The sequence below is a fragment of the Panicum virgatum genome, chromosome 9K (genome assembly GCF_016808335.1).
Source record: "Panicum virgatum strain AP13 chromosome 9K, P.virgatum_v5, whole genome shotgun sequence".
NCBI classification, from domain to species: domain Eukaryota; kingdom Viridiplantae; phylum Streptophyta; class Magnoliopsida; order Poales; family Poaceae; genus Panicum; species Panicum virgatum.
Window position 1 is genome coordinate 7,867,199 of NC_053144.1, and position 17,498 is coordinate 7,884,696.

A 17,498-nucleotide genomic window follows, 5' to 3' on the forward strand; every position below is an offset into this window, starting at 1 on the left:
ATTTACTGCGGATAGTCCGCTATTGGGGAGTGGACGGTCCGCCGTTGAAACTTGAAGTTTGTCCAGAGACGATGTCTCTGGTGGGGGTTCGCAGGATTCAACGGCGGACGGTCCGCCACTTGGGCGCGGACAGTCTGCATTAGAGTTTAGGATTTTGTCCAGAGACGTTGCCGTCTCTGGTGGATTGAATACGTGAACTGCGGACGGTCCGCCAAGGGGGGCCGGGCAGTCCGCATGTAGGATTAGAAATTGTTCCAGAGACGTTGTTGTCTCTGGTGGGTCGGTATAATGGTACGGCGGACGGTCCGCCACTTGGGCGCGGACAGTCCGCAGGGTATTCCAGTTGAAGTAGAGTAGTACATTATTGAGCTGCACTCATTTATTTCATATGCATACGTGTAGCATCCGCAGCTGAAGGCGCCGTATTTGAGGTGATTGCGGCACCGCAGGAGCAGCCGGCGCAAGTCCAGGAGGAGGGGTGTGAGCACACGGCCCAAGGCCCGTCTGACCCCAGTTCTGTGCAGCAGCCCGAAGGCAAGCCCCGGTGCACAACCTATTAATTTAAATTATGACACCTATATATATATTTATTACTTATGCATTACGTGTAGGAGTTATTTGAAACCCTAGTTGCATGAACCCTAGGTGTCCTTGAGTTGTACTAGTATGTATAGGACGTTAGCAATGCTGTGCTAGATAGGGTTCGGTAGAAGTCGAGTAATCCTTGGTTACTCGCGAGATATAGGATAGTTTTATGTTTCCAGTTATGAGTTACTAAATTTTGGATGAAAGTCTTGGAATGAAAGAAAGAATAGAATCTGAGACCGGGCGAGAGAAGTGTAGTGCCGCCTGTGTCGGTTAAGGACCGAGCCGTTGTTGGCCCTGCTGATCATGTTAGAACAGTACTAACCGCATACCGGGAGTAAGAGGTAGTCGAAACCGGTAAGCCGAGTACTGCTTTGCTTCGAAAGTACAGGAACCCGCACCCAACTTTTGGGGCGAGTCGAGTAGTCGCGGAGAATTGAGATGCATATGTGTACTTTTGGTGGTCTCACGTTGAGCTTGACTGACCATATATCGTTGGGCTGGTTCCTGTAGTTCGAAGCGGGGAGGGAAAATGTTGGTGCGTGGGGTCCGACGGGGCTTTTGCGTGCCGTGTTGATTAGGTCCACCTTGCAAGATTAAATCGAATCGATTCGCCGTCAGTCGCTCTCGGATATGAGCACCTTGGTCACTGCGTCGCAGCGTAGTGTTGAGATGGAAAATTAGTTATACCTATGTTGATGAACATATGAATTATTACTTATTGTTCCACTATGTTTGCTCTAGATTTAGTTATGCAAATATTAAACTATGTTAATTTATATAGAACTTGGGCTAAAATAAGGAAAGTGAGGAATTACTTTAGTCGCTGTTTTTCTGCAAAATAACCACCAGCCAAAAGCCTTGCATGTCTAGATATGTGGGCTAAGTTATACTCACTGGTCGGGTAAGCCTTGCTGAGTATTAGTATACTCAGGGTTTGTTGCCACAATTATTGCAGGGCACGCAGACGTAGACTTTTGTCCCTGCTGCGTCAAGTTCATCTGCCGGGATGTAGAGTGATGTGAGGTTGTGGAGCCAGTCGTTTAGATAGGGATCTCCTTAGGCACACTTTTGGTAGTTGTAGGCCCTCTTTTCTCTAGTTGAACCAGGATTTCAGTAATGCGAAGTTTGTAAATTATGTATTTATCCAAACTTAATTTGTAAAAACTTAATGTAAAGTCTTATGTATATTTATTGTATTTTCAAATATGTGTCGTGCTTGTACCATCTGCGCTCATCTTCGCATGGGACTATCGGTGATGTTTCGATCGGGACGTGGGTTGAGAAAGGATCGACAAATTAAACTGTTAAACTAATGAACCCGATGTGTTCAAATGACGGTCATTACGCTTAATTAGAATTTTAATTTGACGGTTCCGTCGCAGCCGATATCCAGCAAGGTGTCGCGTACAGCGACCTGCGCCAGGGCGGATCCGTTGTGGATTTCGTCTTCATCAAGCTTCCGCCTGCCGGACGGGTACCACCAGGTTGACTTCCGGGGATTGCCGCCGAAGATGAGCCGGACCAGGGGTTGCAATCACGGGTCCATCAAGTTCGTCTGCATCGACCACGGCGTGACCCCTCCTGGCAATAAGATGGTGAAGGTGTGGACTCTGGACCTGGATCGCCGGGAGTGGAATGAGGACAAGAGTTTAACTTGCCACTGGGAAGAATTCTGGACCAAGGCCTGCACCATGAATACCAAGTTTAAGCACTTGCAGAGGCCCCTGCATCCCCAGTACCCCGTGCTGATGCCGGATGGTGCCCTCTGCCTCCTGCTGCCTAAAACGCGCCACAAACCGGGTGTCCGTGTCAAGAAGCCTGATTACATCTGCATCTTTGATATGTGCAGCAAGAGCTGTCTGTGCTTCGGACACATTCACAACTACCATTTCTTTGACCCGTGATGAGCAGGACTGCAGTTGCTCAGGTTGTTCCACTACCTGTTGTGGACGCATTCTTTGGCAAGAAATACCAGCGCAGGAAGGAGACAGTGCCCACAACAAATTACAGATAGTCTTGATTTATTTCCTTTTTATTCGGCTGTATTTTAAGAATAAGTTGTTGCTTGAGACTCTATATATTTTTTGAACCGAAAACAGTGAGGGAGGCCCCCGCTGTTGAAATTTTATTGAAAGAAAGGGTATTTACACAACAGAAGAGAAAACAAGACTAAACATACAAGGTATAGAGACCGAAAGGAAAAATTTTACAGAATAAAACTGAAAGACAAAACAAACTAAACCAGGCTGTCAGACCAAACTAAGAAGGGAGACTTCAGAGATGCTTTCATTCTTTGAGCTTGAAGAGTGCATTCTTCTTTGAAGTTTTTTTTTTCCAGTTGATTGTGCTTGCTGGGCTATTTTCGAATATCAGGTTGTTTCTCTGTTTCCAGATGTGCCATGTTGCAATGATGAAAACTTCCATGAAGTAAGTGCTACTGAAGTCTTGCCTAGCCAATTCCATCATTTGGAAGAAAGGGACTCCCATTTGCCACTGGATTCCAATAGATTGCCAGCATTCCAAAGCAAAAGGACAGCTAAAAAACAAGTGGAAGGCGGTTTCTTCTCTTTGAGCTGGGCACAGGACACAATTGTAGTTGTTACCTTCAAGTTTGTATCTTTTCCTTTTTAGCATATTTCTAGTATTGAGTCTGTCCATTAGGAGTAACCATGAAAATACTCTTAACTTGTTGCAGCATTTGGAATTCCAAATCCATAAGAAAGGTTTTGGGGGCTGTATTTCCTTGTGAAGGTATTTGTAGTAGTTCTTTGCTGTGTATTTTGTTGATCCCCAAATGTATTGCCATTGGTCTTTGTCTTCCTGCCTAATTTGTATACTCTGTATAATTTCTTGCAATTCTTGGTATTCCTCATATGCCTGCTCTGATAGTGGTAGGTGGAAGTGAGATGCCAAATTTGTTGTTGCAAAGAAATCAGCAACTGAAATCTTCTGATTTTTTGCAAAGGTGAAAAGTCTTGGGAGTTTTTCTTGGAGAAATAGATCATTCCAGACATCCGCCAGAATAAAACAGTGGTACCATTACCAACTGTGCAACTGGCAATTCCTCTAAATTTGTCACATAGGTGAAGAAGGTCTTTCCACCAGGAGCGAGACTCTATATATTGTAAGGGCTGCGGCTCATTAGGTCAAGCAGAGAGATAATCCCTCGAGAACTCGGAGCCATTGTTCATCAGGATTAGCCATAAGCCGTATCACTACCACATCTGCCTCATATGAGCTTTGCCATCCATACTTACTGAATTTGTGTATTGCTGCTCATCGTGCCTTAGTTGTTCGTTACAATTAATCTACCTAGCATATCAACTGTGCTGTTCGGAATTGCTGGATTTATTTTGTGTATTGCTGCACCTCTTTATCTTAATTGATTCGTACACTCTAGCTAGCATATGAAGCGTGTGATTCATGCTTTGTTGAATAGTCTATCCCTGCACCTTGTCTTGATTTTTTTTGTTACACTGCTATCACTATCATAAATCTAATTATTAGATTGCCCCGTTTGGCAGTGAGGGAGGAATTGAAGTCAAAGGAGCAAGCTGAAAGGCAGAAGACAATAGTCTCGTGGATCCAGCCTCCTTCCTGCAAGGTTGCTTACTTGTTGGGGATATGTTCCAAGTGCCAATATCTATGGTTTCATCCGTTTTATATATTGTAATAGACTATTTGTGCTCGTCACTTAATCATGATGCTATTGTACTAATAGACTATTTGTGCTTATCACTTAATTTGATGCGCTCGTGACACATGGAGTTAACTGCTTGCTTATTAATTCTCGATCTACTTGTTACTGTCCTACCCTTTTGTTTTTAAAGAACATATATTTTTGAGAGAGGCCCGCCTCACGATCAATCTGTTGTATATGTCTTTTTGCCTGAAGATATTGTAGTTCCTTCTCTCCTATTTATGTTCTGTTTGGGGGCGTTTATGGTTGGTGAGGGTCTTTTTCTTCAACTGGGTTTGATCCTATGTTTGGTCCATTGGAAACATCTTCAGCTTTGATATATCGCTAACGGTGGAACAAACATAATCATGTTGGTTTTGGTTGTTAGCCAGGACCTCAAAAATCCAACATTGAGTACAGAGTATAAGCCATCAATCACCAATTACATATAACGGAAAACATTAGAATTCTACGGGTTTTTCTATTCCTAGTCTTTTCTGGGCCAAGCCTTGCTGATTATATATAAAGTAAAGAACGAATGAATAAGAACTAACTTATCAGAACGATAGGTAAAGATTCGAAAGCTAGTGAAGGAAAACTGAAATCTACTGCTGAAACACTGAGACTGCAACTCTGCATGTTCTGAATCCCTTCCCTTATTGTACGAGCACTTGTGTTTTCCTCTCGTTTCTGTATATGTTGTTAGAAATGTGCAACTCATCTATTAGCATGCCCAAAGGGGCAGATATGGAGTACAAAGTGCAGATAGCACCCTAGACTAGTGAGTAATTACACAATGTATTTATACATCTAACATATGCATACTTGTGATGCGTCCGAAACTCTTGCTCTGTCACATGGAGATATGGTCAAGCACAGCTTTGCTTTAGTTGTTGCTGACCCATACTGAGCTTTGACAGGAGGAAGACGCTGGCTGAAGATGCAACCACTGCTCCAGCAAAGCAGGCCATGTCGAGTCCAGTGACCAGAGGCACGCTCTTGAACTTCTCGAGAACGCCTACTTGCAACAGCCGGAGTATTGCATCGCCGATCCTTGTCTTTGCCTGTGTGATGGACCTGATCCTAGCACCATCTTTCAGCTTCTGGTATGGATTTGTAGCTTACTATTAGTACTAACATATTGGTGATGGATCTGTCTATTATAGAAGTACTGGAAGGGTTAAGTTACCTTTAGGTTGAATGCACCTAAATGGGGCGTGTTAGCATTCAGTGCTGGTGTCTGAATGCTCTGAGAACCATAGAACATGATGTACATCCCCATGCCAAACTTGAGAAGAGCAGTGCCCATCAGAAACATGTCTGGAGAGGAGAGAGAGAGAGAGAGAGAGAGAGAGAGAGAGAGAGAGAGAGAGAGAGAGAGTTACACGAAATTAGTAGGATCGAGCACACTAAAACTGTCATTTGAGCTAGTTAGTGTGTATAAGGATGTACCTAATGCTTCAATAAGTAGCTTTATGATTTCACCCCTATCTACTGTGTGGGACATGGCATGGAAGTGCATGAAAAATGACTTCATCACACCAACACAACCCTGCAACCGCATGGAAGAGTATCAGCATGGGAAGTCTCCACGGCATTAATCTACAGGAGGCAGAAAATCTGAAGAAAGATCTCTACCTCAGCGAACAATGGGACTGACCCAACAAGGGATCCGGTGACACCAATCAGTGTGAAGGATTGGCAACTGACGATGGCCTGAATTTGTTGTCCATATGAGGTCGGTTAGCAAAGATGGAAAACTGGACTCTATAAATTGCACTTCTGCAACGCGTATTTCAGAGAACTCTTACCTTGTGGACTATTGTCTCAACGATCTTGGACCAGCACTGCCTCTGCAGTGCCAACTGTGCCGCTCCAAACTGCCTCAGGATCATGGTCCTTGTGATCTCATATGCCAGAGGTAAGAAAAGGTCAATGTTCTTCACCTCCTCCGATAGGAAACGCCCCAGCTTCTTCTCGGGTATGATGCTGGCAGCTCCCAGGGTGATCAAGGCAGCCCTTTGCTCTGCGCCGCGGCTAATCCTGTGCGTATTCTTTGGCTCCCACAGGAACGGGAACTTGAGAGAGGGGATACGATCCGGGCTGACGTTACCAGACTTTGAAGATGATGGAAGGTGGCTGTCCGTTTGGAGAGCCTTGGTGGTTTCCCTGGGCAGCAACCTGCTGCTGCCGCTTGCTGCTCCTGACATTGCTGAAATTTTCTCAACACTACACCTTCTTCTCCTGAAACTTGTGCTCTATGAAGACCCGAAGGCCGAAGAGAACTCTTTGCTGCACCTGTTGCCTTTTGTGGTGTTTACGTCTGGTCTGAATTTTTGCAGGAAAGGAAGGTGTCCAACTCTGGCTGTATAAATATGCGTATGCACGTGTGAAGGGGCATGGGTAGCGGCAGCAATTGGCGTGAAGGTTCCAGAATAAATGGGCACGGGAGCTGAATGTTTGGTGGAACCGAAGATTCTGAAACCATCACCTTGTGGCTGGAGTGGATTTGTCCTGGAGCTCTACGCCTGTACCGGCCCAATGGTATATACGGATCGACGTGTTTTCGTTGACGTCTTTTTTAACCTTTTAGTTCTTTTCCGTGCTATAACTTGGTCAATAATTTCGAGCTGATATTCTCTTCGCTAATTTTGTGTCATCATTGAGTACGATCTGTCTAACCAATTATTGTTACCTGTGAATCTGAGCGTAGTAACGTACATCAAGTGTTCCTGTGTTGTGATCAGCACGGTGATTTGGCAAAACTTGTCAGATTTCTTTCGTTGAGTTAGGTAACAACTGTGGATGTATTGCCAAATTTTTTATGAGTATTCAGAAATAGCTGTCTCTAGTACTCTTTGTGCTGCTTTTTTTGGCCATATTTGGAAGAACAGAAATAACTTGTTAGTGGTAAACAGTAGTGCAAGGACAACATTCTGAAAGAACATCTGAAGTTGATGCGAAGATCAGAACTGTCCAGGCCTGGTGCTAAACTAGCGGCTCGTTCTGAAGGTAACAATGCCATTTTGCTGGTCAAGAAGCAGGAGCAAAGATGTCTTCACCTTAGATTTTTGTTGAAGTCGATGCGAAGATTAGAACGGAGAGCTTTTTCATGATTTTTTCATCAATTTATTTTTGTTGAAGTCCACAAAATGGGACATGGTAATGGGCACACTTTTTTCTCGAACGGAATCTCTCGTGATCAGATTCGGCTCATGTCAAGTTCGCACCGTCCTTCCAAGCAACTAGAGCAGCAAACTCCAAAGGCAAAAGGGCCTGATGAGTCATCTGACGAGCGAAAGAGGATGGACGAGGAATGACACTCGGCCGCACCGAAAGCAACATTCGCGAAGTAGCAAAAGGTGAGTTGAACCTGAGCCCTCACCGGAGCCGAGAGGGTGCCGCCAAGTCAGAGGCGACAGCGCGAGGACGAGAGGTGGGAGCGAGCCGGGCGCACGCGTGTGCGGCGGCGACGGGTTCCTTGGCACGCCGGCTTCCTCCACGGGGGCACGTGACGCAAACGCCGGCCGCGCGTTTGTCGCGCCGTCGCTCTTCCCTACGCCGTCGCCGAACGACGGTGGAGGCGAGCCCTTTCGTGGAAGGTGGCAGGTGGGCGCTCTGCATCCGCTCTGACAGCACGCGTTTCCGTTTCCACACACGGGCTGGCCTCGCATCGCCGTTCCTCCTCGCCATTTCAGCATCGCGACTCGCATGGGACGATGCGCACTCGCCGTTGCAAGCTGCTACGGTGCACTTGCATCTGCAGGACTTGCAGGTCGCAGCAACGCCCACCTCTTCTAACTGAAGAATGAAACCGAGAACCGTGGGACGTTCTGCAGGATCGAATAGCGAAAAGCTCGAAACTGTCAGAGACTCAGAGTACGCATTCACGGTCGTCACGCCTTCCTCGTCCTCGATTCATCAGGAGTTGTCAGAGTAGAGAGGCGTCTGGAACCGGGAAGCGGAAACAACACACGTTCGTCAGCGGCGCCGCCGTCGAGTTGGTAGTGTGGTCTGGAACGGTGTCGGTGGGGCCTCGTCGGCGGCGTGGCACGGTCGTTGCTCGTGCTGCAGCCAATGGCGAGCCTCTACATCAGAGCCTGCATGCGCTGAGCGCTGGGATCAAGGATTCGGAGGCGAGTGGCGCCCAGAACGCAGGCGGCGCTCCGGCGAGGCGGGAGTCCAAGCAGAGGAAGCGCCGGGGCGTGGAGACCCTGCCCGGGTCGGGGGTGGGGGTGGGGGTGGACGGTATTTCATTTACCGTCCACCCCTTGAGTCCTGATGGCCGTCCGATCAGACATGTGCGGCCCGGATCGGGCACGGTCGCAGTTTGACTCGGTCGTCTCTGATCTCTGGAGGCACATGGCGGATGCCGGAGCCGGAGGTCGGGTGGCGCCGCTGCTCGAGGACGCCGGGGGACAACCGGACAAGTGCATCCGTGCCACGCCGGGGGGACGAGACGCCCGGGCCGAGCAACGCGTCGCCTCCGCCGCCTTGCCGACGCACGCGTTCCCAGGACGTACGTACGGCCACCATGTCTGCCGGCGAGGACGGTGCCCGCCGCCGTGAACTCCCTGCTAGGTGCTACTCTTAGCTAGGGCGTCGATCGGTGGCTTCCGTTGGCGCTCACAGGAGTGGCCCGATCTGCTGCGCACACGTTGCGAGCTTCGGGACCAGACTCATCCACGCGGCCGTGGGGTAACGCCCTGTGCGCGCCCGTCGCGACGCGTCCAGCATCCAGAGCGCGATCACCTACCGCCGCCGTTCTCGTACTCGCCCCAGGCCCCACCGGCTCAACCTGCGCCGGCGCAGCGAGTTCGTGGTAGAGAGCACCTCGTTCTGCCGGGTGGATGCCACTGCGGCGCACTTCAGCAACTGGGAGCGAGAGCGGCAATTAGACTAGTAGTAGAGTGCAGTTGTTGCAAGGATAGAAAAAAAAGTGGGGACTACGCTGTTTCTGTGCCTTCCTGGAGAACATTTTGAAGGAAATGCAGAGATTTATTCGAAGATGAGAACTGTCAGCCCTTGTGCTAAACTAGCAGATTGTTCAGGCAAACTGCAGCTGTTTTTGAACTTTTAACGCCTGCGTGTTTGGTGTTACGGATCTGTTTTTCTTATGAATTCCACCAAGTGTGCATGGCAACGGTCAAGCCTTTTCTTTTCTTTTTCGCGGCCGTGCCTGAGCACGTTTTTCATTAAGAAGAAAAGAAAAGTATTACACAAGGGTCGGTTTTAGAATCAAAACCGACACAGAACACTCCGAAGAACATGACTACATGATCCCCGTTGCGCGACCCGAAAGCCTACCTAGCCTACAAACCGCCAATTCAAGACACCTAAAACCAGCTTGAAGCCAAGCGTCAATCTCATCATACACCCAAGTGAGTACGTCATCGATTGTACGCACTCGTCGATTAAAAGTCCTATCATTTCTCTCCTTCCATAGCAACCAAGAAGTGAGGGTAATGAGGTCCTTTGGAATTTGTTTCCTTGCACCGGACCACCATCTAACAAAAGAAGTGGATTGAGAGTCTGGCGCCAACGTCTTCCAGCCAAGTCTGCACAACAGGCGAAACCACACTTCTCTTGTAAACGGACAGGCAGTTAACAAGTGATCAATCGTCTCCGACATTTGTGCACACAGCACGCAGGTGTCATCGTCTTGCAACCCATGCTTTTTCCTTCTAGCAGCTGTCCAGCAACAGTCATGGATGACTAGCCAAATGAAAAATTTGCATTTTGCCGGCGCACATGTCTTGCGGAGGAGTCTAGCTCCCTCCACCGGGTGTTGACCAATGAAGAAGGAACGGTACGCGGAGGCGGTAGTGAAAACCCTGTCCGATGTCCACTTCCAACAAATTGCGTCCGTTGAGTTCTCATCAAGCTGTATATCCCTTGTTAGGTCCCATATGAGAAAGTAATCCAGAATTACCTAGACAGTTAAGGCTGCGGCTATGTCACGGACCCAGGCATCCCCATTCAACGCTTGAGCTACAGTTCTTTGTTTCTTGATTTGGGGACCCACTGCATTAGTTAGGCATGGAGCAAGATCAGATATCGACTTCCTTTGTAGCCAACGATCTGTCCAAAATAATGCCTTGTGTCCATTTCCCAGCTCGACATAGATCGACGCTTGAAACATCTGGCCGACCACACTCTCAGACTCCACGAGGAGGTCGCACCATGTACGAGAGTCATCAGTGCGCTTTAGCCATAACCATCTCATGCGTAAGGCATAACCCAACCGCTGTAGGTCCACAATGCCGAGCCCTCCAAGATCAGTTGGTCTGCATACCCGCAGCCATGCCAACCGAGAGTGCCCACGTTTAGCAACTTTGGCCCCACTCCAGAGGAAACCCCTGCGATAGCCATCGATGCATTTGATCACCCATGGAGAGATCTTCACAGCCATCGCCGTGTGTATCGGAATGGCCGACAACGTGCTTCTGATCAAAACAGTTCGCCCTGCATGGTTTAGGAGGCCGGCCTTCCATGATGGAAGTCTGGACGCCACCTTATCGACCAAGGGCTGCAAGACATTCTTACTTAATTTCTGCAGGCCAAGCGGTATCCCCAAGTATCGTATCGGGAACGGGTCAAATTTCCCCGAGAAGTGAGTGAAAAGAGTCACCGAAGCTTCCAGGTCGCACTGAATGGGTGAAATGTGGCATTTGGATAGATTTGTCTTAAGGCCAGATGCCCCCGCAAAAATGTTGAGGATGACTCTAGTGAGCAGTAAATCCTATTCCTCAGGCGACAGGAATACCACCACATCATCGGCATATAGGAAAGTTCTCTCGCGGACCTTGGGGTGGAGCGCCCGTAGAAGGCCTTTGATATCAGCCAATCTCAGAAGAGCATTTAAGATTTCCATGACGATGACAAAGAGTAGGGGTGAAAGCGGGTCGCCCTGACGCAATCCCCTAGCATGATAGATTCTCCTCCCAGGCGACCCATTCAAAATAATTCTGGTGCTTGCCGATGAAAGCACAAGAGAGATCCAGTCCCGCCACCTGCGGGGGAAGCCACAATGTTGTAAAATGGCCAACAGAAAGCGCCAGTTGACCGTGTCAAAGGCCTTGGCGATGTCCAACTTAAGAAGCACACTCGGAATTTTTGCACGATGCATCAATTTTGCCGTTAACTGCACCGCCCTGAAGTTGTCATGGATGAGTCGTGAGCGAATGAAAGCGTTCTAATTGTGCCTGACCAGCTTGTGCATGAGAGGCGAGAGACGACGCGCCAACACCTTAGTGAATAGCTTAGCAAAGCTGTGGATTAGGCTAATTGATCGATAATCGCTTATGGAGGAGGCATCTTGTCTCTTGCGAAGGAGTATCAAATATGCCTGATTCACCAAGTAAAAACTCCGACCATCCAGCGACCAGAGGGCATTGAAAGCCCTAATGATATCGTCTTTGATGATCGGCCAGGCTGTACGGTAGAACAGACCGGTAAACCCGTCCGGTCCAGGGGCCTTATCAGTAGGCATGTCAACAATGGCCTGCCAAACTTCCTCCTTCGTAAAGCAATGGTCAATGGATTCGCCGTGAATGGAGGGAAGATTTAATTCTTCCAGGTTTATGTTATTGAGCGGTTGTCCTTCAATCCCCAAAATATTATTGAGCTGTTATTGAGCTGTAGGTCAAGCCTTTTCTTGAACAGAATATCTCGCGATCAGATTCGGCCCGCTTCACAACTCGGCTAGGTTCAGTTTCGCAGGTCAAGTTCACCGTCCTTCCATGGAATTGGAGCCGCAAAGGCAATGGCCTGAAGGGTCAAGGGTCATCCGACTAGTGAAAGAGGACAGACGAAGGATGACACTCGGCCGCACCGAAAGCAACATTCAGGAAGGGAAGTAGCAAAAGGTGAGCTGAACTCTGAAACTCGGCGCCTCGCTGAGCCCTCCGGAGAAGAGCAGAAAAGTTGCCAAGATTTTTCGGCCCCTCGGTGGCCGCTAGGCACGGGGGACGGGGCAGTGCCGCAGTGGCGTCGTGTCCGGCCGTCGGCGTGCGGAGCTTGCACGCGGTGTTCCAGCCGGCCGCCAACACTGGAGCCGGGACGGGAGGGTGCCGCCAGGCGCCAGGTCAGAGGCGACAGGCGACGAAGAGAGGCGGGAGCGAGCCGGGCGCACGCGTGTGCGGCGGCGACGGGTTCACGACTTCGCCGCCCATCGCGTCGGTTTTGTGCTTGGCAGGTGGCAGGAAGTGGCTGGTTCCTCTCGTTCCTCACTGGAATTTCCTTTCCCCCTTGTGTGTGGCCTGTGGGTACGGTTGCCCAGCGGCAGAGGTCTCAGCTTTTTTTTTTAGAAACCGGGAATATATTTCATATAAATTTCTGGTAGTTTACATCCCACAACTTACAAAGACAACTATGAAAATAAAACAAATTACAACTAAGTCCTTGTAAGATCCTCTCGGTTGTCCCCGTCGCCGACGGTCGAAGCTGCCGCCCGTGAAGCCGACCACCTTCCCGACGAAGGATATAAGAGATTTTCAATGGCACCATAAATAGCACATTGGGGACACCAACATGCCCTATCAACGCTGAAAGAACAGGCCTAACAAGATGACCAATGACCATCACATCGCCGGACAGCAAGGGATCTGGCGCTTCAATCACCAACAACCCCGGCACACCGGACGACGATCAGGGTGGCAACGGGTCGGGTTCGGTTCGGGTGGAGTGCCTGGGCACCCAAAACCGAAACCCGAACTTGAAACCCGAACCCGCCCCGAACTCCATTTCGGGTTAAAATTCACCCCAAAACCGAAACCCGCGGATACCCGAAACCCGACGGATAATCCAAAATCCGATTTTTTTTTTACAAAGGATAAGGTTGCTCGCTCCACGAAGCTCCTCCGCACGACCGCACCTGCGTGCGGGGCGTGGCCGGCTTCTGCAACTCCGCCAGCCATGCGGGGGCTGGGTGCGGGGCAGGCCTGCCGCAGGCGGCTCCCGGCGCCGGCCGACATGCGCGTGGGGGTGGGGCGGCCGGAGCTCGCGTGAGCAGGCGGCGACTTCGGCGAGACGGGGCGGGCGGCACCAGCGAGAGCCGACGGCGGGGCTGGGCGAGGAGGGGCAGGGTCGGTGGCGCCGGCGAGCAGGCAGCGAGGCGGGGCGGGGTGGGCGGCGCCGACGGGAGCCGGCGGCAGGGCTGGGCGAGGAGGGGCAGGGCCGGTGGCGCTGGCGAGCAAGCAGCGAGGCGGGGCGGGGTGGGCGGCGCCGACGGGAGTCGGCGGCATCCGGCGAGCAGGCAGCGAGGCGGGGCAGGGCCGGTGGCGCTGGCGAGCAAGCAGCGAGGCGGGGCGGGGCGGGCGGCGCCGACGGGAGCCGGCGGCATCCGGCGAGCAGGCAGCGAGGCGGGGCGGGGCGGGCGGGGCTCGCGGCAGCCGGCGAGGCGGGGCGGGGCCGACGGCGCTCGCGGCAGCCGGCGAGCGGGCGGGGCCGGCGGCGCTCGCGGCAGCCGGCGAGCGGGCGGGGCCGGCGGCGCTCGCGGCAGCCGGCGAGCGGGCGGGGCCGGCGGCGCTCGCGGCAGCCGGCGAGCGGGCGGGGCCGGCGGCGCTCGCGGCAGCCGGCGAGCAGGCGGGGCCGGCGGGCGGGGGGGGGGGGGCGCCGACGAGCTGGCGGGGCATGGGTGGCCAGATACGGTGGCGTGCTTGAAGGAGGCAGCTCGAGGATGAGGGTGAGGTGGAGAGGATAAGATTCCAAGTATATATTGCTAGGGTTGCTAGATGGGCCCTTACTGGGCTGAAGATTTCGGGCCCCAAATGGAGCTCCGCGGGTTATTTCTGGGATCCGCCCCAAACCCGAAGGATTTTGGGTACCCGAACCCGCAAATCCGCGGGTCTAAACTAAAAACCGAACCCGAAACCCGCAAACCCGAAACCCGCGGATACCCGCCCCGAACCCGACCCACTGCCATCCATAGACGACGAGCCACCCCAGGCGGTGGGTGGGAAACCACCAGCAGTGGGAAATGAAAACCAACCCGATTTCTCGTGTTGGTAAACTAAACTCCAAAGATCGACGCCGGCGAGGTCCGCGACGAAGACAAAGGAGTAACAAAAGAACCCAACAAGCCTCCTTTGACCAACCGCCATGTCATTGGTGACAAAGTCGGCGCCGCCGCTGCCGTCGAAGACACCGAGAGCACAAGAAAGCACACAGAAGATCAAGACATCGGCGCATAGGATGTCACCATGGGAACCATCATCGATGTCAATATCTCCGAAGATAATACCCTCGGCAATCACCACGCAAAACAGCGGCCACCACCAAGACCAAGCCACCTCCAACAAGGACAACAGAGGAGCTCATGGGGACAAACCTCTCGACAGGAGCTTCAAGGATCCCAGCAGACACGCCATCGACGCCGTCGCTGGACCCCGTCGTCCCCGCCAAGGAGTTGAGAAGGGGGCCCAAGATTTGAAGCCACCACAGCCGCGAAACCCACCAGGAGCAGCATCGGCCGCCTCCGGCGAGCGTAGCGCCAGCACAAAAGCTTCCCGCCACCGTGAAACCCAACGACGTGGGAAGAACTAACCCTAACCCTTGCCTACCTAATCCTAAGAAAGCAGGGACATGAATATACCCCGCACGGCGATTCTACCGCTCCCACCCACCTCCGGCGCCGATCCGGCCGCCGGAGGCAAGGGGGAGACGATGAAATCGCCGCCGGAACTCTCGTCGCCCTTTCTGTACTGTAGCAGGAGAGAAAGGTCTAGAGGTGATGACTCTGCCTTCTGGTGGGTCACGTGCCCTGGCAGAGGTCTCAGCTGATGCTAACCCAACAACCATGGGCTTGTTCATTTCAAGAAAAAAATAACAACGGGCCCCAGTCCAAGAGAAAGGGAAGGCAGCCCAGAACTTTACAGTTTTCATTTCTTGTACGAATCCTTCCCCTTTTCTCTTTAACAATGTGCAGGATGCAGAAATGCAGAATCCAACCCCACAAGCTAGTATATTGCAGGGGCATGATAAAAAAGGGCGAGCATAAAGTTTTCGGCACCCACCAAATAATATCTCTAGGAGGAGCAACTAGTCCTGGCTGACACTGTGAAGGAGAGGATTTCTATTTTCTTCTCACAGAAACCATAAGCCATGTCACAAATCTGAACCTTGATTGGATCTAGTCCAAATTCAGCCAGAATATCTTACAAGAATTACAGCAAAAATCAGAACAATACTATTCCCACCCAGATTTATATATCCTTCCCTGTACACTCGAGTAATATGGGCACAAAATCTACATTGTCACATTACTAAAACTAAAAATGTAACACACAGCACACGGATGAAAAATAATATTATGTAAAATCATGTCTCCTTCAACAATATCTTACAGAAGCATAAATTAGCAAACATGACTTAAGCCTTATAAATTACTAGACCGTAGCAGACATGCTTACACAGCATGCATTATTACAGAAGCATAACTAGTATGCATGTGCATTGGTTACTGATCGACCTCATGCTCAGGATAGATGTTGGTCCATGGGGCCCTTTCTACCAGGGATTATATCTTCCTGGAGAACCCCGATTCAGGCATGTTCTCAACTTTTTCATCCATCACAGGTTTGAGGCCATAAATCTCAGCTAACTTCCCATCAGCAAACATGTTTACTTCCAATTTGTAGGGTAGATTACGATGGTTTACATGGTGCACATGGAACACCGTGCGCTTGAATTTATCAAACCGATAGGCCATCTCGTCACGGCAACGCTCCAAGTTGTAATGCTTGCGCCAGCGCTCATAAAACGCCCACAGGGCTTCATCTGACTCAAGGTCCTTCTCGTCTGCCACGAACGGCTCACGAACTGTAACACAACACGCCAAAATAATAAGCTGTTTTAGGTAATACCGAATTGGTATTTAGTTTATTGTCTCGTGCCCCAGTAAATCCAACCTCACGTTCAACAAAGAAGCCAAGACAATTTTATGTGCGCGTGAATTATATTACGGTAGTAAACTAGTACTAAAAAAGAGCTAGCCTCGCCCTTATAAAAAATAAAACAAGCATATACTAGTAGCACAGTTGACAGATCCGAAGGGAGAAAAAAAGTTCAGATCAGGGAATTAGATAGGACGGTCCCCGAAAGAATTAGGGCGTGCAACATCATTGTCCAATCATACTAAAATCTGAAGAGGGAGGAATTAGCTAGTGCTGTGTTTAGATCCATAAAATAGTGGTAAAAAGAGTTACATCGGACACTGTAGTACATTGTATCACTTTTTGTTTGTTTGTGGTAATTATTATCCTATCATGACCTAACTAGACTCAAAAGATTCGTCTCGTCGTGTACATCAAAACTATACAATTAATTTTTTTGTTTACTTACATTTAATGCTTCATGCATGAGAAAAAAAATTGATGTGATAGGTGAATAGTGAAGTTTGAAGAGAGAAATTTTGGAACTAAACACAGGCCAGGTTACCTGGGATGGGAGAGCGGCTGCCGTCAGTGAAGCGTCCGGAAAATCGGCGGTTCGTGGAGGGAACGCCTCTCGGGGCGCTGCCAATGGGCAGACCTGCAGCGGCAGCTCCCGTGCCTGAGCAGGCAGCGCGAGACGCGGCCGAGGCGGTACGGACGGCCCGGAAGAGCAAGGACGCCATTGCTGCTAGGGCTAGGGCAGTAGTAGGACTGTAGGAGGATGGTTGCTTGATTTGGATCCGAGCCGCCGCCCGGCCCGACTCCCTCTCCACCTTGCGCTAGTTTGGGAGCCGGATCCCCTGCGGCATTTTCCCCCGGTAGTCCACCCGGGCCTCATTCACACAAAGATGCAGCGCACGGCAAAGAAATTGAGAGGATGAGCCAAATCTATTATTGGAAACAATAAGTTGTTACTGCTAGCGGCTAGACAACTTATTTGGATTTTGGATGTGGTACAGGAGTACAGGCAGCTGAGCCATGAGGAACTACTACTGAAAAGAGATCTGAAAAATAGGTACTTGGCCATGACAGCCATTGAGAAATTGAGAGTCAGGCAGCAATCAAGGATGACTTACATCAAAGCAGGAGATGCCAATTCAAAGTTTTTCTTTCTCAGAGTAAATGGTAGAAGAAGGAGGAACTTCATTCAAAGCCTGCACACAAGCCAAGGAGTAGTCCACTTGCAAGAAGACAAGGAAAGGGTTGTGGTCGATCACTTCACTGACTTGCTTGGCTCAGTAGGCAGCAGGGAGGAAACAATCAACTGGGACCGTGTGAACTTGCAAAGGAATGATCTC

At 50.4% G+C, this 17,498-nt stretch overlaps 1 protein-coding gene across 1 annotated transcript; it reads right to left on the reverse strand.

The window, feature by feature from the left end:
• Window positions 1-4,855: 4,855 nt before the first annotated feature.
• On the reverse strand, window positions 4,856-6,676 carry LOC120649825. Its single transcript, XM_039926725.1, has 5 exons — window positions 6,079-6,676; window positions 5,906-5,983; window positions 5,720-5,819; window positions 5,457-5,587; window positions 4,856-5,370 (listed from the first exon to the last, which is right to left on the reverse strand). Exons 1-5 carry the CDS (start codon window positions 6,475-6,477, stop codon window positions 5,137-5,139), a joined length of 942 nt encoding a protein of 313 aa, XP_039782659.1. The 5' UTR covers window positions 6,478-6,676; the 3' UTR covers window positions 4,856-5,136.
• Window positions 6,677-17,498: the final 10,822 nt, after the last annotated feature.

Bases quoted from the DNA above. Each gene is read 5' to 3' on its own strand.
- LOC120649825 (XM_039926725.1), bottom strand. From the start codon at position 6,477: ATGTCAGGAGCAGCAAGCGGCAGCAGCAGGTTGCTGCCCAGGGAAACC. The intron at 5,984-6,078 runs GTAAGAGTTCTC...CAACAAATTCAG, and splicing joins TTGAGACAATAGTCCACAAG to GCCATCGTCAGTTGCCAATC. The intron at 5,588-5,719 runs GTACATCCTTAT...TCTCCTCTCCAG, and splicing joins GCTACTTATTGAAGCATTAG to ACATGTTTCTGATGGGCACT.